General features: G+C 40.1%; 1 protein-coding gene across 2 annotated transcripts; it reads left to right on the top strand.

The window, feature by feature from the left end:
• On the top strand, positions 1 to 23,707 carry rc3h2 (ring finger and CCCH-type domains 2). Of its 2 annotated transcripts, none has more exons than XM_029278089.2 (20): positions 1 to 445; positions 6,168 to 6,496; positions 6,603 to 6,720; positions 7,286 to 7,519; positions 8,054 to 8,229; positions 9,364 to 9,564; positions 9,753 to 9,885; positions 10,353 to 10,471; positions 11,154 to 11,266; positions 11,585 to 11,905; positions 12,538 to 12,740; positions 12,839 to 13,152; positions 13,236 to 13,376; positions 15,526 to 15,669; positions 17,012 to 17,176; positions 17,279 to 17,522; positions 17,779 to 17,863; positions 18,778 to 18,967; positions 19,070 to 19,233; positions 19,406 to 23,707. In XM_029278089.2, the coding sequence occupies exons 2-20, from the start codon at positions 6,266 to 6,268 to the stop codon at positions 19,554 to 19,556; spliced, it is 3,447 nt and encodes a 1,148-aa protein (XP_029133922.2). In that variant the 5' UTR covers positions 1 to 445; positions 6,168 to 6,265; the 3' UTR covers positions 19,557 to 23,707. The 2 variants fall into 2 exon arrangements, with proteins under 2 accessions (XP_029133922.2, XP_065821393.1); XM_065965321.1 differs by lacking the exon at positions 1 to 445 and adding an exon at positions 4,092 to 4,360.
• Positions 23,708 to 24,244: the final 537 nt, after the last annotated feature.

The raw sequence follows: 24,244 nt of genomic DNA, 5'->3' as shown, positions 1-24,244 counted from the left end.
CGTATTAGGGCTAACTAAACGTGGTCCCAGACGGACCATATCGGCGATGCATAGCGGTGCTTTAGCTCTCCGCCTGTGCAGCCCGGTGGGTGAAGCTGAGGCGCATCTCGGGCTCCGTCACCGGCGGAGCGATACCACCATCTCCTCTCAGCGCTGGTTTGACAAACAGAGAGTGTGTGGCGCGCTGTACCTGAGCGAACGTGTTCGTCATATGCTCGCAGAAAGGGGGGCAGAGGACCAAAACTGGACCAAGGGACCTGTATCTAATGCTCTGAAATGCAGTGCCGTGTCATTCTGGGGTCAATAGTTATCTATCTGGGCTGGCTGCAGTGACTGCTTTGCATCTGATGAAGATTTTTTTTAATTTTTTTTTTTTTTTACATGTATTTTGATGCGCGTCTATGGATGAATATGTTTACACTGATGCTGTGGTGTAGTGCGTGAGGTAAGTGACTTATCCAGAGGTGCGTGCTACTTTCTGCTGCTCCCCTCTCTTCTCTTTTTCTGTTTTCCCCCCCGGCCTTAAACGAGGTTTCTTTTAGCAGCTTCAGATTTCAGAAATAACACCGCAAGACCTGGAACTCTCCAAATTCACTGTCATTTTCTGCAACTGGTGCTGATGGAGCCTTGCATGAAGGCTGGTTGTATTCAAATAATGGGCCCTGGCCCATCATTGCACAATATGAAATTTAAACGAGTGTTATTTTATGGAATCTAGGCAGGGATTGCATTATGTAAAGCAACATAAAACTCTTCAAATGTGGGTAAATATGTGATTTTGGAATTAGCGCAAATTGGATATTTAGAGTGGAAGTTCCTCTTTAGTCTCAAACTGACTGCTTAGCCCCAGAACATTTTCTTAGTTCAGGTGTTGCATGTAATTCCCAGCAGCCTTCAGTCTGACACTGTCATAAAGTTTAAGTATGCAGCAGCTTGTCAAGCTGTAGGTTACTGCAACCTGCTGAGGCAACATGATATTCTGACAAAATGATCCAAGGTTACAACAAACTGATGCTTCCCCAAGATTGCGTAACTCTGGGCTGCTCTTCTTTCTGCATAAACTCTTCACAGGGGGGTAACAAAGTAGGCCTGGCCTATACTATACAGGATGTTCTGTATATGCACTGCAGCCTTACGGTTGTCCTGCCTCTCATCCACAAACTACCCCCACACACTGTGATGACAGCCATAATGAATTAATAATCACACAGACCCACATACCCCCACTGTGCACTCAAAAACAAGTGAGCGAGACGTGGTGGAACAACTGTAGTAACCCTGGCGTCTATTATGAAGAGAAACATTTTCATATGACAGGAGAGCTAACTTCTCCAGCCAAATAGCATTATCTTATCCTACAAAAACAAAAACAAATACTAAATGATGTGAAGGGTAATGCTTATTTATGATGTGATTTGATGTGTTTTTCATTTCAGACTGGAAGTGCATTATAGTGTTTATTACTTATTTCCCTTAGAGAAACATACTAGACCATATCCACTACAGTTAGTGTTTTTTTTGTTGAGCCTAACAAAAGATTAACAACATCATCATCAGTGTTAATGTTTAACTTTCTCTTCATCTTTCACCTTCCTGCAGCAGTTTCAGGAAAAGTTTTCATTTCACAGTCATTGGCTGCAGCTCCCCCAACCCACTGAAATAGAAAGTTTAGTGTTTCAGTCAGTATAAACACAGCCTGCTTCTATTTGTTTCACTTCGTTTAAAATAAGTTATATTATAATGAGTAAAAAGTGAATTTCCTTCTATTCTTCTGAGCTTGCTAAACTTTAAAACAATTTTACAGTATTACAGGGTTTCTTTTTTTACGAGAATATACTGTTGTGGGTGTTAAGTTTCAAATCCTGTTGTGTGTTGTGCACTAGTCTGTTTCAAGACCTCGATCAAATGTATGAGGTCATTTAAGCAGCCTCATTCAGTGAGTCTGTCATAGCACCAATGAGAAAGATTGCTTCAGTGAAGAATAGTACTGTCTTGAATGAAAGAGTCATTAATCATCAAGTTTTTTTTTTAAATAGTATTTGCTGATTTAATTCCATCTTCATTGTAACTAATATGTTTTTTGTAAATTATCCAGATTTAGTAAATCTGCTCCCTGATAAAAAAAAAAAAAACACCAACCCAGTCTTGCTGATTCTGTGATATACCAATCACTTGTGTGCTTACTCTTGCTCTTTGACATGCTGGTACATACACACAAACTCGCACACAAACACACATACACTGTATGGTATGTTCTAAATCTGGGGTCATGGTGACACCGAGAAGGAGTCTGGGGGCTTCATGTTACTTCCGATAACTCTGCTTCAGGTTGAACTCATGTTCTGCAGGGAGGTTTTAGTGTGTGTGTTTGTATGTATATGTCTCCGTACTTTGCCTATCTTATCCCTACTGGTTGTTGATTTAGTCAAAGTTTTAACTTGTTGTTTATTGTTCAATTTTGTTTGCATTTTGTTCATATCAAGATGGCAGAAAGCATGGAGCATGAAAAAAGGGATGACAGGCAACCCTGTGGTGTGTGCCTAAGACCACGAGGTCATGAGGAGACCACAGACTCACGGCTGTCTGAGCTATGATGTCAGTTTGGCAAACATATCATAATTGCTTAAATTGATATATTTTTTTAAACAAAGAATGAAATGTTCTTTCTATTGTTTGTCCCCTCCCAGTTTAATGGCTGATGTGTCTTCCTACATATTCAGGAGTGAGATAGAGATATTCTGTTTTATTCAGTCCTCTGGGCCTCAAACTGAGGTTTCATAGTGACAGTGAAATGCCATGGCACAGCGGCACAGTGGCACACACACTCACACAACAAATGCCTGCAAGGATGGAAAAAGTCACATACACACTCAAGTTAATTCTGAAGATCCCAACACAGCCACATCCACTACTACTACAGTGCTAACCTTAGCTCCGACTATAACTTAAACCTAATCTCTACATGAGGGTGTGTACTGCGTAGAAAGCCTCCCATTGGCTAATTGCTATTCCACCTCCTTCTATTCTGCCTTCGCTTGCGCTGCTACATTTCTAAGCTTGATTTAAAACCTTGTAAAACGCAAAAAAGAGGTTGTCTTCCCAACATTTCAGCCAAAATATGGTGAGAAGAATCTGCCAATGTAACAACACTGACCTTCACCCCTATACAAATCTAACTTTAACAAAAAGTAAGTCTCATATACCTGAACCAAAGTCCCCTGAAGAGTGACAGCGGGCACTCTGCCTACCGATGGCAAAAATGTTCTCACCTCATTGTTCACATGAACACTTTCTCCAAACAGTCTCTCTCTTTCTTTTCCTGTCTCTGTCTGTCTTTGAGATGTGCCAAAGGAAAGTCCCCCCCCCCCCCCCTTACAGAGAAGGGGGGGCCAATTGAGGACTCACTGTCCTGAGCCAGATGATAGCTCGCCAACTGTTGGCTGTAAAGACACAATGTACTTCTCATCTTCCCTCCCTGTAGAGTGGATGGCTCAACAGGCCCCTACAGCAAAACACTGCTTAGGTTTTATGAAATTCTTCTTTTAAGGACGTTTTGCTCTTAAAATGTGATGTTTTTGCTCACGTCTAAAATAACATAACTCACAAACGTGTCTTACACTATAGGACCAGAAAGACTAGATAGATAATTTTCTCATTTGAGATAAATCAGTGGGGGAGAGAAGTATGAAGAAGTCGAGGTTTCAAGCAATAATACAACACGCCCACTTCTCCCTGTCACAAGACTGGTCTTATTCATGACTGTGGGGGCTTTTTGTGTGTGTGCATACATGAGTAGTTATCCATTCAGGCAAGTAATGAAAGTCTTGTGTACCTCGTGATATTCTGGACTCCCCATGTAGGCCTACGCTGTAAGATGATTATTATAAATCTGCAATGTGCACTTGCTTGTATGAATCCATGTGTGAAGGAATCATTTGGTCTGTGTGTGTTGGCACAGGCTGATATTCTCTGTTAAAAAAAAAAAAAAAAAAAAAAAAGGTGTAGGCCAGCATTTGTTCAGTGCAGGAACAGGTGGCTGTCAATGTAACTACAGTCCGTTTATCACTGTGGACAGCTGCCCCCTGAGTTTGCACCATGCACTCCCTGTACCGCGGTCACACAGGGGCTCGCATAAAAACTGCCCGCCTTCTTCTTCGTCTCTAAATTTACCCTTGAAGCAGTTTCTTTACTGTTCTTGAGACGGTGGTACAGCAGTTTGTGAGGTAGCATAGTCGTCTTATTTGATGTTATCTCTGGGCATCTCGCGGAAGGTTTAAGATGACGCACGAAGTCAGAGCGGAGCTGTCCGTGCAGCCAAAGAGGGCAACGCGGGAGGCGCGCGCTGCGCACAGCCTGCAAGGTGAGTATACCTGGCAATATACTGCTGGGACGGCGCCATTGTTATGCAAACGGTCGACATTGAAATACATAACTTATTTAATAGCGCGAGCAGTCCCACTTACTTTCATTTTTCTCATATAATGTTCACATTGCAATGTAGGCTTTTGTATCTGTTTTCAAAAAAAGTTCTTGAAGCTTGTACAATTTGGAGTCTTTTTCGGGTTATATTTTTCTAGACATTTAGCCTTTGTTTTGACACATGCACTTGTACGAGACAATAGGCGATGCATTTATATAAAACGAGGCCCTCATCTGTTCCCATGTTGTCAAAACATAGACACAGTCACACTCAGATTCCAGTTTAGGTCTATTTAAAACAAAACATGTAAGGTTAGTTAAACAAGACGCTTGGTCCTCTCTTATCTGAGTTCTTGTAAGAGTTTATTTTACTGTGTCTCAGCCGTTAGTTTCTTTTTTGACACCTGCGCTCTGAAGGTACCAGCTGTTATTTTTGGTTTGCAGTTTGAACAGATGTGACAGATTCAAAGCAACAGGTGCTGGCTGTCTGCTGTGCCCCAAAAAAGAAGCAATGCTATGCATAATGGAGCCAATACTGGTCCTTTTGTTTTTTTTTGTTTTTTTGTTGTTGCCATGTTCAATTGAATAATAAAAAAGGGTCTAGAGGTCATGGAAAGAGTAAGATCACAAAGGCGTGATTGTACTGTTTTGTAAGAAAAGGAACATTTCGTGCTGTGAAGCACTTTAGGAAATTGTACAAATAAAGGACATTTTGATAAGACGTGACAGGAAATCAGTGGAAAAATAAGAAAAGCCTGGATCAACACAGAGTTTAGGAGTGGGTTATGTTTTTCCTAGAGCCAGAGAGCTGTAGATGTCAGTCAGAACGAGAAGTTGACATACTATATATATCCTGGTGGCTTTCTCCTATTTTGTTATTTGGTTCATTCACTGCCTGCATGTTTACTCACCCCCACAGCCCATCCCTTACTCATTCGAAACTTGTTGAAGGCAGAAGTTGTTTCATAAAGTGAACTTCTGAAAAGTTAAAGATTAAATTGCTATACTTAGCAATAAGTCATGGCATTGTGCAGCGTTTTGTGCAGGGCTTTGGAGTTTCTGATCTGCTCAAACCAACCTCTTTTATTCTTGATGTTTTTTTTATCTCTTCAGATATTGATTTGTTTCTTTGCCTGTATTTAGAAGTAAAATACTCATGGCAATCAAAAGAAAGACCACCAACTGGAGACCCCAAATATGAACTCCTTTAAAAAAACACACCCATCAAAGCAAATGGTAACTTCGTTCTTCCAGATATTCGTGGTCATGTAATTAATGTGAAAAACATGAACTCAATAAATGGTTCCATCGATAAAAATGTACAACAAATATATGCTATTTATGCATATTGGTAGAATTCGATGATTTGAAATTGTAACACCCAAAACCAAAAATTTAAATTATTATTATTTTTTTTTTATTTCATTGGAAATGATCAGAAACCGAATAGTGCACTTATTTTAAAAGAAACAGAAAACAATGCATAAAAACACATGTATCTAAGAACATATTACACAAGCACACAATAAACGTCAGACACCTTTATCTAAAACTCTTAACAATGTCAGCTGTACTTGTTGATGTAATTGTATGTTCTCCTTTAAAATTGAAACTGTCTTATTACATTATTTTGTTCTGTGGGTTTTTTCAGTCATAGTGTTTCTGAACACTCTCTTCAGTCAGCAGTCTCTACAGTCTATGTAATGACCTAACAATGGCTTCATAACTTTGTGTCTTGTTTCTCATAGTCATTACTGGCTCAGGTGAGCAGGAGCTGTTGTCAGGCCTCGTTGTCATGCATTCACCCTGAGCTGGGTGACGCCATCCTCAGCGTAGCAGCGGCAGGATGCCGGTGCAGGCGGCCCAGTGGACAGAGTTTCTGTCCTGTCCCATCTGCTACAATGAGTTTGACAGCAGTGGCCACCAGCCCATCAGCCTGGGATGCTCCCACACAGTGTGTAAGACCTGCCTACACAAACTGCACCGCAAGGCCTGTCCCTTTGATCAGACGCCAATCAGCACGGATATCGACCTGCTGCCGGTCAACTGCGCTCTGTTGCAGCTTGTCGGGGCTCAGGTGAGTCAGGAAGAAGAATGGCAAGTCAGTGTCAAAATGTGTAGACGTTTTTTTTTCGTTTTTTTTTCTTGTGGACTTGTGTGTGCTTATGTTGTGTGTCTCTTAGGTCCCAGATGTGCAGCCGGTGAGCCTGAGCAGTCCAGCTGAAGTTGAGAACTATGAGGCGTGCAGGGTGTGTGTGGAAGAGCTGGCTCTCTACCTGAAACCGATCAGTGGAGCAAAAGGTTTGTAGGTTTAATTATTTGTGTGTTGTTGGAGAATTGTCGACACATTTGTGAGGAGAATGAAACTCTTTGTACTGAATGTGTGGGAGATGCAGTTGAGCTGCCTGTACAGCTTGGCATTCATATTTCTAACACCTCTCATGACGCCTGAATGCTGAAAAAATCAGCTTGCTGCGTAATAAGACAAGGCAGAAAGGCCCTATTGAATTTCACTTGTTCCGGTTGTTGGTTCAGTCAATTATGTGTGATGTTTACTTTGTGGTTTGTCATTGTTACTGAATTAGATACTTTGAACAGTTCCCTCTGCATCATGGTTTGGTTCCTTTAGATGTATTTGTGAAAGATTAGAGGCCTGATAACTCAACCATTAAATGAAGAAGCTTGTCAGTCCTTATTAATTGATGGCCATGACAGACTTGTCAATGCTGCTTGTCTGTTAATTTTTGGTTTTGGGTGCTACATTTCTTTGTTTGATTGCTTTACATTAGATGAAATATTTCCTAAAATGACAACTTTTAAAAATGACAAGGTTCCACAGAGACACTGTTTTTAATACCCTCTACAGGTGTGGCGACACTGAGTCCAAGCGTGCTCAGTCGGCCGATGCAAAGGAAGCTGGTGACGCTGGTGAACTGCCAGCTGGTGGAGGAGGAGGGCCGTGTGCGTGCAGTGCGGGCAGGCCGGTCTCTGGGCGAAAGAACAGTAACTGAGCTCATCCTGCAGCACCAAAACCCCCAGCAACTATCTGCCAACCTCTGGGCAGCGGTCAGGGCGCGGGGCTGCCAGTTTCTGGGACCTGGTGGGTGCGAAAGACGCACAGCACTCATACATTTCTGTAATATAAATATCATTCATCAAAACTCATAAACCTTTGAGGCATGGCTTCACATTTGATTTTAAAGACATTTAAAAAACAAAACACACTTTTCTGAGTTTGTGTTATTGTTGTAAAGCCTGTTGACGTTTTGAATGCAACAGGATATAGCCTATTAGTTGACTGGACTCATGGTGTCCAGTAGCTGTCTTGTGAATAGTCTAAATTGCCTGTTAAGATTGCCTCATCAGAATGACTGCTGGTGCTGGCACCCGGTGTCCTGTGATGATTACTCATAGGGCAGATTCTGACGGGAAACTGTTTCTCATCATGATAACAGAATGAGTTTATTAACAGTCTGAGGACACCTGGTTCAAAATGAGTTTGTTGTTTTGTTTGAGGATGACATATTTTCCATACTTTTCCTGCATATGCATGATTGTTGAATATGTTTCTCTTATTCTCTATATTTCTCTCCCACTGTCTCTTTCCCCACCTCTTCTGACATGTTTTCATCAGCTATGCAAGAAGATGCACTGAAGCTGGTTCTTCTGGCCCTGGAAGACGGCTCAGCTTTGTCCAGGAAGGTGTTGGTTTTGTTCGTAGTCCAGAAGCTCGAGGCTCGCTTCCCACAAGCCTCTAAAACCAGCATAGGCCACGTGGTGCAGCTGCTCTACAGGGCCTCCTGCTTCAAGGTACAGGTACCAGGAGGGAGCATGCAGACAAAGATACACAACTAAACATTGAATACGTGTACATTTAAGAACATTTGAGCCACAACAAGCTCTTAGGATATAGTCTACGTCAAAGTGAATTAAAAAAAAAGCTCAGTTTGCTGATTTCCCAAGAACACAAGCCATAATAAATGACCTGATTAAATGAGGGGTATTTAAATAGATTCTCATCTACCACATATTCATTTACAGCAGAGATAGTGCTTCAACTGAATACTTTCTTTATGTCATCAGTGATTCATGCTCACAAACACAATTACTTCAGATTTAGTCAAACCGTCTAACGAGTGTCACAAAACCACTTTTCAGTTGTGGATAACACTTCAACTCAACTTGACCTGGTTCAGCATGAAAAGCTTTTTCATTCTCTAAAGGGCGAACTCATCCTGCTAACATCTTGTCCTACATTAAAAGTCATGTCTGTAATAAGGATACAGGCTTCTGCGGGGAATATTTACTATGTGCAAGTATATTTTTGGGTCTGTTATCTAATGACAGACATTGCTGGTAGGGTAGATATGCCAGCTATCTGTTGTGACGTAACAGCAGTTTATATTTGCCCTTGTTGCCCCGTCTTGCATGACACAGATAGACAGAACATAGAAGCTGAGAAAGATAGATGGAAGTGAAGGAACGGGGGAAAAAACCTGCGGAGGTGGAAAATAGAAAGATGAAATCTGACTGTGTGTGGTTGTAATTTGTACTGTTACTCTGCAGATTTGTAAGCGATACAGTACATGGTGTTGGTGTCTTATGATGATTACTCATAGGGCAGATTCTGAGAAGGGGAAATACCCTTCATGTGATCTGAATTTGAGTTCATTAGCCTGAAGACACCACAAACAGACAATCACTAGTTGGTAAACTGAATATGACAATTAGTATTTAGGACCTACCAAAACATAATAGTATTTTATTTTGAAGAAACCAATCTCCCCTAGATGACTATTTCTTTTCTCAATGGTAAACATCTTCCAGTCTGACCATACTGTCTCTCTCTTTTTCTTCTTTCATTTTTTTTAAATCAATCTACCGTCTCAATCCATCCTTTTCCTCGTTGTTTCTCCCGCCGTCATCATCTCTCTCATCTGTCAGGTGACTAAACGCGACGAGGACTCCTCGCTGATGCAGCTGAAGGAGGAGTTTCGGACGTACGAGGCTCTGAGGAGGGAACACGACGCTCAGATCGTCCACATCGCCATGGAGGCAGGCTTACGTATTTCACCTGAGCAGTGGTCGTCTCTGCTGTATGGAGACCTGGTCCACAAATCACATATGCAGTCAATCATTGACAAGGTACCAGTATGATTTAAAAGCTTGGCAGTAGTAACAAACTTTTAGCATTGACTATTGATAAACTCATGTATAAAAAAAAACATAGTAAGTAAAACAAGCCTCTTGAGAACAGACACATAGCTCAAATACCTTTATCTTTTTTATTTTTCTTTAAAAGGCTCACTCTCCTCTTCCATCTTCTGCTCCAGTTGCAGTCTCCAGAGTCTTTTGCTAAAAGCGTTCAGGAGCTGACAATCGTCCTGCAGAGGACTGGAGACCCTGCCAACCTCGCCAGCCTTAGACCGCACCTGGAGCTACTTGCTAACATAGACCACAACCCAGGTAGTAGCAGCAAACTATTACATTTTTCAGTCTCAGCAGTACTTTGTTGAGTGCGAATTGAGCACATTATAGCATGCCAACATACTTAAACAAGATGCTGATCAAGATAATCACTAACTCTGTGCAGCATTAAGATGTTAGTGTGTCATTGTGACAAGTTCAGCATGACAATGTAAGCATTTAGCGCAAATCAGCATTGTGGAAAAGTAAAGCCTGATAGAGGAGCCTAGCATGAGTGTAGCTTGGTGTTAATTGATCCTCTTTTCATACAGGATAACTTGTCCCAGACATTTTCTTATATGTATGTCATTTTTTATTTAGTATAAATTATAGACAATGATAAATCTCAGGCGCATGTGTCCTTGTCTGAGAAGAGTGTTTTACCTCGACTTGAAAGAACCAGGATGTCTAATTTGAAAGATTTCTCTACTAAAGAGACTTAACTGGTGTTGTTGATATGGCTGCAGATGCACCGGCACCTTCCTGGGAGGAGCTGGAGAGTGTGATGCTAGCCGTGAAGTTGGTGGTTCACGGACTTGTGGAATTTATACAAAACTTCAGCAAGAAGAGTCATGATACTCCACAGGTACTTTAATAGGTTACAGGAATAGATTAAAACAGTCTTACTAATTAAATAAGAAAGATGAGATAAGACGATTACTTAAATGAGCTTGGCAGAATAGTAGTGCCTTATAATTTGGGGATTTGAAATAAAATTAAAAAGATTTCTGGTGCTCCAGCCAGGCTGAGGGGAAGTCTACTGACATGGAAGATAAGATTTTCTGTTTCCAAGAGCACATTTTGTTCCTCCTGCCTCTTTGTTGGTTTAGATAACACAACATGGTCCTTGTCCACTTGCAGCAGAAGAGTAATAATGTAACTCAGACAGAACAAAGTATATTCTTATAATCAGGAGATAATGTAGCTGTTTTCTCTTACCAAGCTCATAGTATAGTTAAAAAAAAGATCTGTCAATTAAGAGGCCAACTGTTTTGAAAAAGCCCTGCTATAAACTAATTTATTTCCCATAAACATTTTTTTATGATATACTTGTCACAACCTACAACAAGGCTAGAGCCATATGTTTAGTATTTTGGTGTGGCAAAACTATTTGTCTTAATTAACAAAACGGCTTAATGTCATGATGGGAAAAGTAAAAAGTGATGGAGGCAGAGCAGAAGCAGAGATATTTCTTGTTCAAGGTGTATAAAAAAAAAGTGTGTTCATTTAATTTTTAGTTACTGGAAGTGTATCGTTTCCTTCCGCAGCCTCAGGCCAACAGCAAGTACAAGACCAGCATGTGCCGAGACCTTCGTCAGCAGGGAGGCTGTCCCAGAGGAACTAACTGTACATTTGCTCACACACAGGATGAGCTGGAGAAGTGAGTGTGCACTCATAAACTCTCAGAGACTCTCCTTTCTAGGTCATCTGTGTCCACACATCCTTTTTAAACTCCATTTCTCTAAAGTATCTACTCGTATTTATTTTACACAAGGATTTACAAAGACCCTCTGTGACATGGGTCTTCCTTTTTATAAGGATACACATGTGCAAGACTGCAATTGTTGTACATTATTACAAATCCTCAATCTTAAAACGTTTAAGAAGATTTATCTCTTCTGAGGGAAAAATGAATCCAGCATAACACAAACATAAACTAAAATCCTAAGATCCCTGTTTTCCTGTCTTCTTTTTACAGATTTAGACTAAGAAACAAGAAGAGCACCAGTGTCAGCCGTGCGTTCCCTCTAGCACCAGGGGTTATGGGTAAAACCTTCACCATGGAGGGCAGCCTGCACACTGATGTGTCTGCAGGAGTGGGGCAGGGGCTCAAAGGCACAGGGGAGAACACAGCTGCCCTGACAGAGGGATTGCCCAGCCTGACTCACCCTCAGCTGGTCCCCAGAGGGGCTGACGTGATTGAGGACTTGAAGAGAGTGGTGCCAAACGGATCCAGTGGGGCTAACGGGACCAATGGGCTTCCAGGCACCAACAGAAACACACCTGGCTCAAATGAACAGTAAGATTGATAAACCCAATAAATCATTGATGCTTGTAATTCTTCGGTTTTGGCATTTAACCCATTGAACCACAACTACATATCATCAAAGTAAAGAACATTTAAATGTAAAGTTTCCTGCGTGGTCCTTGACCTCGTTTACATTTGATTTCATGCTGTCAATTCCACATTTACAAGTAACCTGGGTATGTAGTCTTCATTAGATTTTGCAGTTTGATTATGACAAAAAATGCCCTGCGAAAAATGCTGGATGTGCTGAGGGGAAGGTCTGACTTTAGGTATCACCAACTGCAACCGAGCGGCATTTTGTTTTTTGGCCTTTTCTTCATGTTGATAGTGTTGAAGAAATCATAAAATAAATATCTGATGTGTATAGAGAAGGGGACAACTGCTGTTTTTTTTCTATGTGTTGACATTTGATGGCTTTTTGGGTTTTAAGAAAACTGTTAATGTCCATAAAAAGTGCATCCAAAATAGTTGTATTTACTATGTGTTGAATTTAGCAGTTGAAAATGTATAGGTTTTGTGGTCCTATTTGTTATCTTTTTTGAATTGTTAATCTACATTTATTGTATACGCATGTTCAAAATAAAGACATACATTATTCTACATGTTGCCTTTTTCTCCAATAGAAAGCCAATCTCTCCTTCCAGAACTCCAGTCAGCCACTCTTCAGCCTCGTCTCCCTTGGCAACTGTTGGACGGGGCGATGGTGTTGCTCCTATGCCTAAACATGGTCCTTTCCTTCTGCGTGCACCACATCCTTCTCAGGCGTCAGAGCTGTACTATCATGATCCCCACTCTGCATATGAAACCACCCATTATCCCCCAACATGTGAGAAAAATAAAAAAAACTTTAAGAAAAAAATAACATTTATCGTTGTCTTGGAAAGTACAAATGAATGTATTTTACTTTTCATTTCTCCTCCTCAGCATGTTCCTACTACCCATCTACTCTTCATCCTCCCCACAAAACTTGCATGGCTCGCTTCCTTCGATCCTCCAACGTCCCAGAATCCTCCCTGCCCCCCTCGATTGGCCCTCCACCATCTTCCTACCCCGGCGATCCTCAGACGCAGCACCCACCTGTCTCCTCCTCTTCAGGATACCCACCACACCCACCTAGAGATCGTATGGTACCTCCAGCCTTCCATCACCACCCAGGGCAGCCTCCTTATGGGCCTCTGGCTCCTGCTCACGGTGTTTATGCTCCCCTATATGACAGCAGGAGAGTTTGGAGACCCCAGGTGAGCAGGCTGTTAATTATCAGGTGTTAAGTCAACCCTGTTGTACCTTTTACTTACATTGATTTTTTTTTTAAACATTACAGCTGTACCACAGAGAAGATGCCAGGAGTAACTCTCTGCCCCCAGAAGTGCTGCACTCCTCCGTATACCAGCCTCCACTCAGGGAGAGATTCAACTCTTTAGACAGCAACTACTGCTCTGGAGCTGAACACCGGCTACACAGGGTAGGTCAAACAACTCACATCTTATAGGAGTGCTGTAACCCTTCTGGCCATTGATTGGCTGAAAATAGTCTCTAACTCAAGTCCATTATTACAAAGATAAAGGCAAAGATTACAGTGTAACAAGACTTAGAAAAGACCAAGACCTTCAGGGATTCAAACCAAGATTTAGACGGGGAGTGTCCAGGTCACACACTGTATGATAAATTTAGAATAATCTGTTCAAACCAAATCTATATATCACTTAAGAATATATTTTTTTCATTCAATTTTTTTTCTTTTATCGTAGCCTGTACACCACGTGCTTATCTACATGTTTGCTTTAAATGCCTTTGCAAGCAATCGGCTGCATTTGAAATATGATGTTATGCACACAGTTACCGGACTATTTTAAATCATACAAGGCACAGGCAGTTTAGCAATATCCCCAAATCCCCCTCAAAATACAGTTGAGTGCTAGACTAGCCTGAGACCTTTGTAAAGTGACCTTGAGACCGGCCTTAAAACCAAGACTGATCTTTGAGCACTACAACACTGGCTGAAGAGGTTATTTTCAGTGATCAACGAAGCTCTGATTCCACCAACATTACTATTTAAACCGAAGAAGAACGGTATATCAATCACATAAAGTCTTCTGCCTGGCTTTTACTTCACTACTGCTTGTCCCACTTGTTTGAGTCATGTTGATTCCACATTTGACGTTAGCAGTGCAAAGAAAGAATCTATTTAAAGAAGTCGTACAATAAGAGAGATAATCCATTCTGAGCCATACAGTAATTAAAAAATAAATCTCTCTGCCGAGGGTTATATTATAATGAGTTGCTTCTTGTTTTTCTCGTCGCAATGGAATGGAACCAGTAAATCCAGTGATGAAACCTATTATTGCCTGATGTCGGTCAGTCTAACATTGGACAGATTTATTGCTGGATTATTTTCAGTTTCACGTTTCCTTTCCTCCGCTTTTTCCTTTTTCCACCCACATTTCATCTCACCTCTACCTTCTGTGCCAGCCACAGAGCTGCAGTACGAAGCAGCCTCCTCTGTAGTCCTCCCACTTCTCACCCAAATATGTCTCTGTATGCCCACTCACTCCCATCCTCCTCTCATAATCTTAAGAGTATCATCAGTATGACTACTGCAAAACTATAGTTATCCAGTCTCATCAATGATTCTGTGTGTAGCCATATTGGCTACATTGGAGACATATTGCAAATTACCAAAATTGTATATATCCTAAGTGCGTTCATTTGTGTCTTCCAATACGATCACATCCATTCTGCTTTCTTTATATACAGTAGCACATTTTAAAAATATTAAAGTTAACCAAAGTGCTGCACCGTCAATGAAAAGCAGAAATGAGACATGGCAGGTATTAAAACAAAGTGACATAAACAAGCACATAAGAACACTATAAAATATAAATATAAGAGACATAAAAACATAAAACACATAACAGCCAGTTAATCTCCTTAAAGATACAGTGTCTTAAAAAGGGATGTTGAAAGCTGAAGATCTTTGTAGTAGACTATTTCCCATCATATATGCAGCAAGACATTTTTTCCATGCACTGTTGTGAGTCAGATAAAGTCAAATAATCTCTTAATCGTGCAGGCAAAATTATAATTTTTTTGGATTAAAGTACCAATTATACATTGCAATTAATGCAGATTAAAGAACCTCCAATAGGAATATTTAGTATACCTCTTATTTCCACCATCAAATGTTCATAACATGGTATAGCAGAGCCTTATGCTTAGAGGGACCAAACCACAACGTATTAGCTTTCTTTGTTCTTTCTTCTAAAGAAAATTACTGGAGAGTTGTTATTGCAATGCATTATGTTACATCTTATGCATCTGTTGTTATTGTTTCCACCACCATGTAATCAGTAAGGGCCATTTTCTCTTTGTAGAGATGTCTAAACTTGAACACTTCTAACAGAACTCTTCGATCTGAGGGAAGGTTTTGCAAAAAAACAGATTTACAAAATTGATAAACTGGAAGTTAGAGTACTGTGACTGCAGAAGTAAATCTCATGGTTTCAATACTCATTGGTTGATTAAAATGGTTAAATATATTATTATTATTTTGATATAAGTATCTGTTCTCTCCTTTTTGACTTTGTCTGTGGTATCCTATGCTGTCTATGCAGGATTACGGCCGTGTTCCTCTGGGTTATGAGGATCTGTTTAGGAGGAAGCAGGAACAGTGGGCTCATCATCACCACCACCACCATCACAACGCCAACAAACCCTCCCAGTCCTCCCCCATCTTCACCATTGATTTTGGAACAGAGGTAGGAGGCAAATTAACGAGACAACATATGTACACTCCCGAATGCACACTGTTGCAGGCTTTAATATGCAACTAAAATATAATGCCAAACGGACCAATCTATTACTGTTTGACAGCAGCCTGCTTCAAGGATTAATAAACAGCTTGTGTATTTTTCCATTTTTAAATATATAGGATTTCATTCCCATCCCAGAAGCTTGCGCTTCCGCTGTGTCCAATGCTATTTAAGTGGGAGATAGTTGCCTAGCAACTGTGGAGGCAGATATCATAGCAAAACACAATTGTGGCATGTGTGTGGGTGTGTGTGTGAGAGATAGGGAAAGAGAAAGCGAGAGTAGGGACTTTAACAAGCAGTGACTCAGGCTTTCGGCAGAGTAAAGCTTTGTTCAGCGGCACATCAGATAAGACGTCCTCTTCAAGAACTGAGCTCTTATTAAGGAAACCACAAGAAGTTTTTAAGTGTTTTTTAATTAACTCAATTTAATTTTGATGCCTCTGTCAAATGAGAAAACAAGATCCATAGTGAGAAGGAGCAGCTTTTCTGGTTTTTGAAAGTGGAGCACTTGCCCACTGGTTGGCAGCTAAGTGGCATCATGTCATCGCCATCAGTGAGAGCATAAATTCAAATCAATAAGCAGCCAAGGCAGTTATATTCAAAAAAAGGCTATATCTGTAAACCTGCACATTTTGTTCAATGATAATCATATTCATCTTTCATCTTTATATAATCATCATTACCAATCACACTATCCATCTTCATGAATCAGGTCCAGTGCTTTACTTAGGTGAAGTTTAAGGTTTAAGAACTTATCTGTACTTTCTACTCTCTACGTTTCAAAACAGTCTCGTTTGCATTATTGTATGCCTCCTCCCAACATCAACACAGATTTCAACCAAACAGTAAGAAACACATAAAAAGTATCAAGACATTGATGAAAGTAAATCCGTAAATATTAATCACATCTGAGCAGATTCAAAGCAGACACACTTCATCCAACTTGTTAACTCATTTAAGGAAAATAAATGTTAACTTTATTATTTCAGAATATTGTTCTTTTATTTATTAAGTTAACATTTCAAGCAGTAACAGTTGGCACTGTAAGGACATTTAAGAGCCTGCCGCTTTCATTGCACAGTAAAAAAGATTGAATTACTTCTTCTACATTTGATTTGATTTTTACACAAGCCTTTTTAGATCTGCTTGAGTATGTATGAAAGTACTTAAACGTCTGCTTCAACACATGATTTCTCTGTCTGATATTGGCCGATTAGTTCAGGTTTAGAAGCCTATACTAATGGAGAAGTTTGTATCACCATCACTACAAAAAGCCTCTTTCTTTCAGCATGTGGAAAGCAGTGGAGGTCAATGCGTTGGGTGCCGGTTCAGAGGCGAGGAAAGTTTAGCGCACTACTCTCCGTGGTCCTGTGGTACCATCGGCCCCTGCCTCAGCCCCTTTGAGCCTGAAACACTCACAAACACGACGACTCACTCCTGCTCAGGGCACTCGGTGAGACAAAAGACAGATCTCCATTTATTTTCAATTCATTGGTAGTTGCAGGGAATGTTTGCATAGTCCCTCTGTCTTACATTGTCCATGTTATTTATGCAGGACTTGGACAGTAATGCAGGTGGGGATGTTGGTGTTACCAGTGTGGGGAAGCGATGGCTGCATTCTTTGGATCACTACCGGCGCTTGAAAGATGAGGACCCGATCATTCCTTTTAGTGAGGGACCGATCATCTCAAAGTGGGGTGCCATATCAAGGGCAGCTCGGACAGGCTACCACACCACCGACCCTGTCCAAGCTACAGCCTGCCAGGGTAGTGTCAGCACTACACCCATCAACTTTAAAGGTGAGGAGGGATAACGACACAGGCAAAGAAAGTAGACAGGATGGTTAGCATGGGGATAAGCAGAAGAGGAAGGAGAAAAGAAGTGATGTAAATAGGGATTTTATTTCCTTTCTTTGTAAGATAGGATTGTCTGAGAGAATCCTGTTAGAATTGAGCAATTTATATAGTATAGCTTTGGCTTATGCTAAATTTGAAAAGGAGAATAATTGATACGGTTATAATTATTAGGTAAACTGTTGTTTGTTTTTTCTCTAAGATTACAACCCGCATTTGGATCACAGCGACTACAGGTGGAGCTCCAGAGGCTCAGACTCTTCCAGCCACTCTAGTTTTTTAGAGAGGTACAACACACAGTCGCACGCACTCTCACACACACACACACACACACACACACACTAAACACAAAGCAATTTTTGCTGTTTGTGTTAGCATATTTGCTCTAACTGTATGTCTGGCTGTTTTCACATACGCACAATTTTCTACAAAATTTCAGAACGCATTACTGCTGAAAAAAAAAAGTCATTATTCACAATAGTTCCTCAGAACTTAAAGATGCCCCTGTCATACAGGAGACGGGGGTCTCAATAACAGAACATGACGATAAATAGACGCTGTAGTTGTAATCTTTGACCCATAAGATATCCATGGTGGTGAGAAAAGCCGAGCCTGATACTACAAAGACAGGATACATCATATCCAAGCAAAATATTATTGGTTGTATATTTTAATTATTGTCAACTAAAGTGTGGAGAAGAACAAACTGGATTACATCTGGTAAAGTTTCCGACTATGATCTGCTGTGTTCACTCACCACCTTACTCTGCTAAATTTACTAGCAGGCTGGCAGGAAAGAGTCTGGATAAGTCAGGTGAAGAAATTCTGCCGTGTGTCTTCACACATGTAGTTTACGGCAACATTTTTGGGAAATTTTCAGGAGTTTCATGTTTGAATGCAGCATCTGATTCACTATTGTTATGCAGTCTTTTCCTCTTTGTGACTAAAAATAGCCCTACTGGCTAGTATAACCCACTGAGCAGCCATAAAGGAATCCGGAAAGCCCTCTGCTCTGTTGTCTCTGATGCAAAAATATCCATTAAACAACATATCATGACTATTTTCATTGTAAGCAATCTTCCTAATTAACAGGCCATTCACACTTTATATAACTGACTTTATGTAGTTTTACCTTTGTTTTTACATCCCATGCCCAAAATAGACTACTGTATGGTTGTTTGTGGTTTTTTTTTGGTTTTAGTGAGCTTCACTGCCGTCGCACATCAATAAGCAGTGGCGAGAAAATTGTGTCGGATCTGCAAACTCATCAAACAGTCTACAGCCAGGATCAAGACCGAGCTGAGAGCGAATCTGACCCGGGTCGAGACATTGAACTGGAACTGTGTGCACTTGACATGGAAGATTCAGACCCGCAGGAGATCAAGTCTCAGGTTTGTTTGATTTTATTACACAGAAAATGTTAACCATACACAGACTAAATGGACCGTGTCTATCATAATCTTCTTTTTTTTTAAATTATGTTTGCCTCTCAGGATTCTTTAGACCTGGCCACTCAACAGTCTCAGGATGCTTCCAACCTCCTCCCACCTTCCTGCTCCTCTCCCCTCCTCTCCTCTCCCATGGAGGAGCAGCCCCAATCAGAGGGTCCTTCGACAGAAAAGATGGACTCTCACCTGCTGAAAAAGATGGCCTTCAGGTGAATCCCCATGGCAAACATTGTTTCACAGGATCGCCCTCACTCTTGAGTGGTCTTGGACTCGATGGGCTGACAGCGTGAAAGCTCCGCGCACAAACACACACACACGCCACTCTTTCTTACTCTCGTCTCTTCCTTCCCTCTTTCCTTCCATCCTGTGTCTGTTTTCCAGGAAGTCTCTGTCTCCTGGAGGGTTGGTCTCCGGAGGCCTGGGAGTCTGCAAGCTCCTGATGCGTACTGGACCTCCTCGATTGGGGGACACCACTGCCACAAGGGTCTGCCCTGAAACATCTGTGACAGGGATGCTGCTCAATGGAAGCTAAGGGCACTCCAAGTCTGACACTGACTTGCACCAAGCAAGAGATCACCTGCTTTTCTATAACCAGATCCTGGTTAAAGGGACTACAAATTCCAGCCTTCATACATGTCAATAATATGCCTAAATAAAGCTTAACAGACATAGCTCAACAGCAGCAGCGCCGCATAGTAAAGTCCAAAATAAAACATAATGTCCTGCCTTCTAATTGGTTTTCTTAACCGCTCTTACAGCTCCACAGAGAATCATTTAACACTTTTAATGCCTATTAAGATGTATGACCAGTTTGCCCTTACAGTTAATCCTGAATATGTTTTTGTTTTCTGTTTCAACCCCTGATCAAAACTGAGGAAGACTTGAGGTCACAGTATCTTCCTTACATGTTTTAAACGACATTTTACTCCTGAAGTTTACACACCATGTCGTTTTTATTTTCTTTTTTTACATTCAACATGGCTGACAGAGATGAGTCTTTTTTGTACAATACAACATTTTCTGTCTGATAGAGAAAACATATACTGTTGGAGAATTATCCACAGTCTTTCAAGTTTTCTTTAGAAAACTATTTATTCCATGTTATTCTGTCTTTTCACTTATTCATCATGCTTCAGACATGTAGAGCTGCTTGACAGCGAGTCGTCTTGACATTTCCAGTCAGATTCTGTCCTGCTCCCACTACTGAGGTTTAATGCAAAGAACTTATAATTAAAATAGCAGCGTCATTATTTCATTCATATCATTTGCTGTCATTAAATTGCTGTTTAGCTTGTTTGAAGCCACTCAGCTACTCAGATGCACGAGTTAGAATTGTATTTCAGAATTATGAAAATCTACCTATTATTGTTTACGCCTTGCTCTTTTTTTTACATCGTAATGCACTGATTTTAATTAGCAAGCTTACATGGCAATGCCCTTTTCAAGCTACATGCCACTAGTTCATCTCTCAACTTTATGTATGGCTGCACTGAAAATATTCACACATTCAAACAACGAGACAGACATGATACACAGATGATGAAGAAACTAAATCTGGTTTTAATTTAAAGCCTCGGAGAAGATTAGAGAAGAGGTCACACATCATCACTGTGATTCTTTTGCAGTTCTTATATGGTCATATGGCCTTTTATATGTTGACCTCTAACTTCAATTAACTGTCATGAGATCACATGCACAACAAGAACACATTTAAATGATCACAGATAACCGGAGGTCAGGTGATCAGTGAGTGGAATGCAGGAGGAATGTCAACAAAACAACGATGTATGTACACTTCTCGTCTTTATTCACTCTCTGGTGCTTTGAACATGTTTTCTTAGTTAACTCATTCGGCATCACTTAAGACTATAAGGATATTATTGAAAACAACCCAATGTATTTTTAGAAGGAGATGAAGCCTATTTAGTAGCTGTTTAGAAAAGACACGTTCACACAAATTAATTCTTAAAGACTTGTTCTTTGTGTGCCTGCAGTCTTTATGGCATTTAATCCTGCTGACTGTGATTGATAATCAGTCTCACTGCACTCTCTTTCACTCTCTCACAAACACATAACACACAGAGTACATGTGTGCATGAGCTTTCATTCACACAGACAATAACTTTGAAAAGCTGTGGCCTTTTTCTCCAACACAACGGACTCTTTCCTCCAATTTTAAAAGGTGTAAGCTCTCAGAAACTGAACACTGGTAATGACATTGTTCTAGCCCTTGGTGTTCTTTTGTGCTTTCCAGTCACCTTAAGAAAAATGGAAACAGTATTCAGAGGTTATGCATGATGTTTGAAGCTTAAGCCTACTGATGTTAGAACCACCACTTCTTATGTTTCTTTAAGCTCTATTCTGTTTCACTTTTTCAAATGTTTTGTTTTAGGAATTGCTAACTTCTGTGAAGTTGTGTGCCAGGGTATTTTGTATTTTAATTTTACCTAACAGAGACAAAACATATTGTCTTGTCGTCAGAACACTGTTTTGTTTCATGTTATTTTGTGCAGTGTGGCTGATTCCCATACAGACTAACTCCTTTTTATAGATCTTGTCGTGTGTTTCTTCGTCTGAATCAGTTCAATAAATAGCATGAAAACATTTGACATTTTACACAGGAATTAAAGTGAGGAAGACTGAATTTGTTTACACCTGTTTTAAATCTTAATAGATTTGTGTAGGATTGAGAAAAGTGGGGCTTACTTTTCTTTGAATCTTCAAGCTTCCACTTTAATTTCCTCTCAGATTTTACACTGGATCCCATTTTAGTGGATGTTAGAAGTGCTGAACTTGAAAAAAAGTTTTTTTAAGGTTCCAAGTTAAAACTTAAAAAAAAACCTTGAACAATGAAATAGTGGACTAGGAACCCTGCTGAGGGGTTTCCCTTACCCCCCACCCAACATACGCTGGGAGTAACAAAACAGCACCACTTGATGTTAAGATAGTTTTAAAAAAATGTCTTGCAGAGTTCATTTCTGTGATGAAAAGGCAAAAGCTGCTGCAGGGATCTGGCTGCTCTAAGTCCTGAAATTAGCTCAGCTACCCATTTGTTTACAACTTCACTTTTGAAGTCATGTAAGTGCCATGTTGTGTACAGTACAGTACAGTACAATCAACCCCTGATATGTCCTTAAGCTTTTCATATGTCTCAATGTTCCTCTATGAGAGAAGGGAAAGTGCTTGGTCAAGAACAAGAAGTGAGATACATCTGTTGCAGTTCTGCTTTGTTCCATTAGAGGGGGCTAGATCCTTGTCTGTCTGAATCACTCAGGGAAGACTTCAGTTGCTCAGCTAGTTTGGCTTTTTCTACTTTAATTTCTCTCATATTTTATGGAAGTATTTGCCTGAGTTGACATTTTGCTAATAGCTGGCACTTACACCCAAAGCATTAAAGAATTACTGCTGATTAAATTGTTTGCCAGTGTTGACTTTGCTGTGTTTTCTTTTGCCTCTTGTTATCAATATTGGCTTTGCTATTCCTGTTCTCATAGGAAAGGGATGGGTACTACTGCATGATATAACAGTATTGTGAGTACCGAGCTAATGTCACAGTGATACTCCTTGTGTGTCCACTGCTATAGTGGCTAACTACTGTACACCACACTAGTCCCCATCCCATTGATGCCAGCAGACACACTGCACCCTTAACCCTCTCCTCACCCTTTTCTTCCTGCATCCTGCATGCGATATAGTCCCTCTTGTGATGGCGGAGGAGTATTGATGATTCTGTAGTTGTGATACAACACTCCAAGCGCTGTAAGAGTTCTGCACATGCCCACTGTGTGGCCACGTCAAGTGCTGAAGTTTGCTTGCAGCGTTCTACTTGTTTGCTCTTGAAACTGAATTATTGTTTGATAGAAGTTATACTCTCATTATGACTATTATTGTTATTACCACATGAATTGGTTGTCGTGGTATTTTTCATTCTTGGTCAATTCTAAGTCTTTGTTTTGAATTTGAGAATTTACAGGAAATGTTTTTTTATCAGAAAAGAAAGTGTTTCATTGTTCTTTATTACATGGAGAAAAAAAGGCTGTTTGTTGATTGTGAAACATGATGAACTGATGTTTTCTGACTATTCATGTCTGTATTAGACATTTTATTTGAAAATCTATTGTTCGATTGAAATGTAAATGAACTATTAAGAGATGGTACACATCTGTCATTGTATACAGTCTGGCACCATCATTAGATGGACTTATAGTATAGATACTCATTTATACAACCTGTGATAATCAGATCTATATTTCAATGTTTCAATCAATGGGGCATTTGTATAATGTTTCAGAATAGGGAAAATAAACTCCTTCAGAGACAGCATATGTCAAAACGTCCCCGTAATGAATAATACTGTTACGTATTCCATTTATTTCCTTGGAAATATCACATTGTGAAAGGTTTCCCTTTTTACTTACTGTAAAGGTAATGCAGAACAGGAGTGAATACAACCTATGGTGAACACTATTGATGTGCTTTTAATGATGAATGAAACTGTTTGAATGGTATTTGACATACTGATTGAATTTCTGTGTGTTCTCTGACTTTTCATCTATTGCGCTGACTTGCAGACAACGTGGCTGAACAGCATTCTGCTTCTGTGTTGCACTGAGAGATGCGTAAAAGTAAGATTTCAGCACATGAAACTGCATGCTACAATTAAAAAACAACAACAATGGATAAGGCTTCTTTTGTGATGATTGTCCTCATTTTTTATTGTTGTATAATCACAGGAAATGATATGAATTCCATTCATAGGCCTTTCACTACAGCAGAATAGTATTTATTTTATTTGTTTATTTAACAGCGACACAGGCAATGAACATTGCTTCATATGGAAAATACAAAGTAGATACCATGCATGCAGGTTTCTAGCCATGGCTAAAAGCAACACCTGTATTTATTACTTATGTTAAGAATATTAAATTAAATTAAATATACAGAGTAAGAGTATATACTCCACATTCTTATCCCTACCTTTCATAAATGATCTGCAGCATTTCCAAACCTTTTTTTTTTATTTTATTTTTTTTTACATTTTACAAGGGTTGTTGGATTTTCCTGAGCTGGGAGACACTGAAGAAAACAGATCTCACATTGTCTAACTCTAGTATAATGTTTCAGTGTAGTGAATCTAACAACACAAACAAATGTGCTTACAAACACAAGAGGGTGCTAAGGAATCTCAAAAACTGGCATAGAACATTGGAGGAGAAATAA

The sequence above is a fragment of the Labrus bergylta genome, chromosome 17, assembly GCF_963930695.1.
Source record: "Labrus bergylta chromosome 17, fLabBer1.1, whole genome shotgun sequence".
NCBI lineage: Eukaryota > Metazoa > Chordata > Actinopteri > Labriformes > Labridae > Labrus > Labrus bergylta.
Note: the sequence above shows the minus strand (reverse complement) of the source record. Positions and strands in the feature narration are given on the sequence as shown.

Coding starts and splice junctions, on each gene's coding strand:
- rc3h2 (XM_029278089.2), top strand. CDS start 6,266: ATGCCGGTGCAGGCGGCCCAGTGGACAGAGTTTCTGTCCTGTCCCATC. Junction 17,523..17,778: donor TACACCCATCAACTTTAAAG/GTGAGGAGGGAT, acceptor TTTTTCTCTAAG/ATTACAACCCGCATTTGGAT. Junction 19,234..19,405: donor CTGAAAAAGATGGCCTTCAG/GTGAATCCCCAT, acceptor TCTGTTTTCCAG/GAAGTCTCTGTCTCCTGGAG.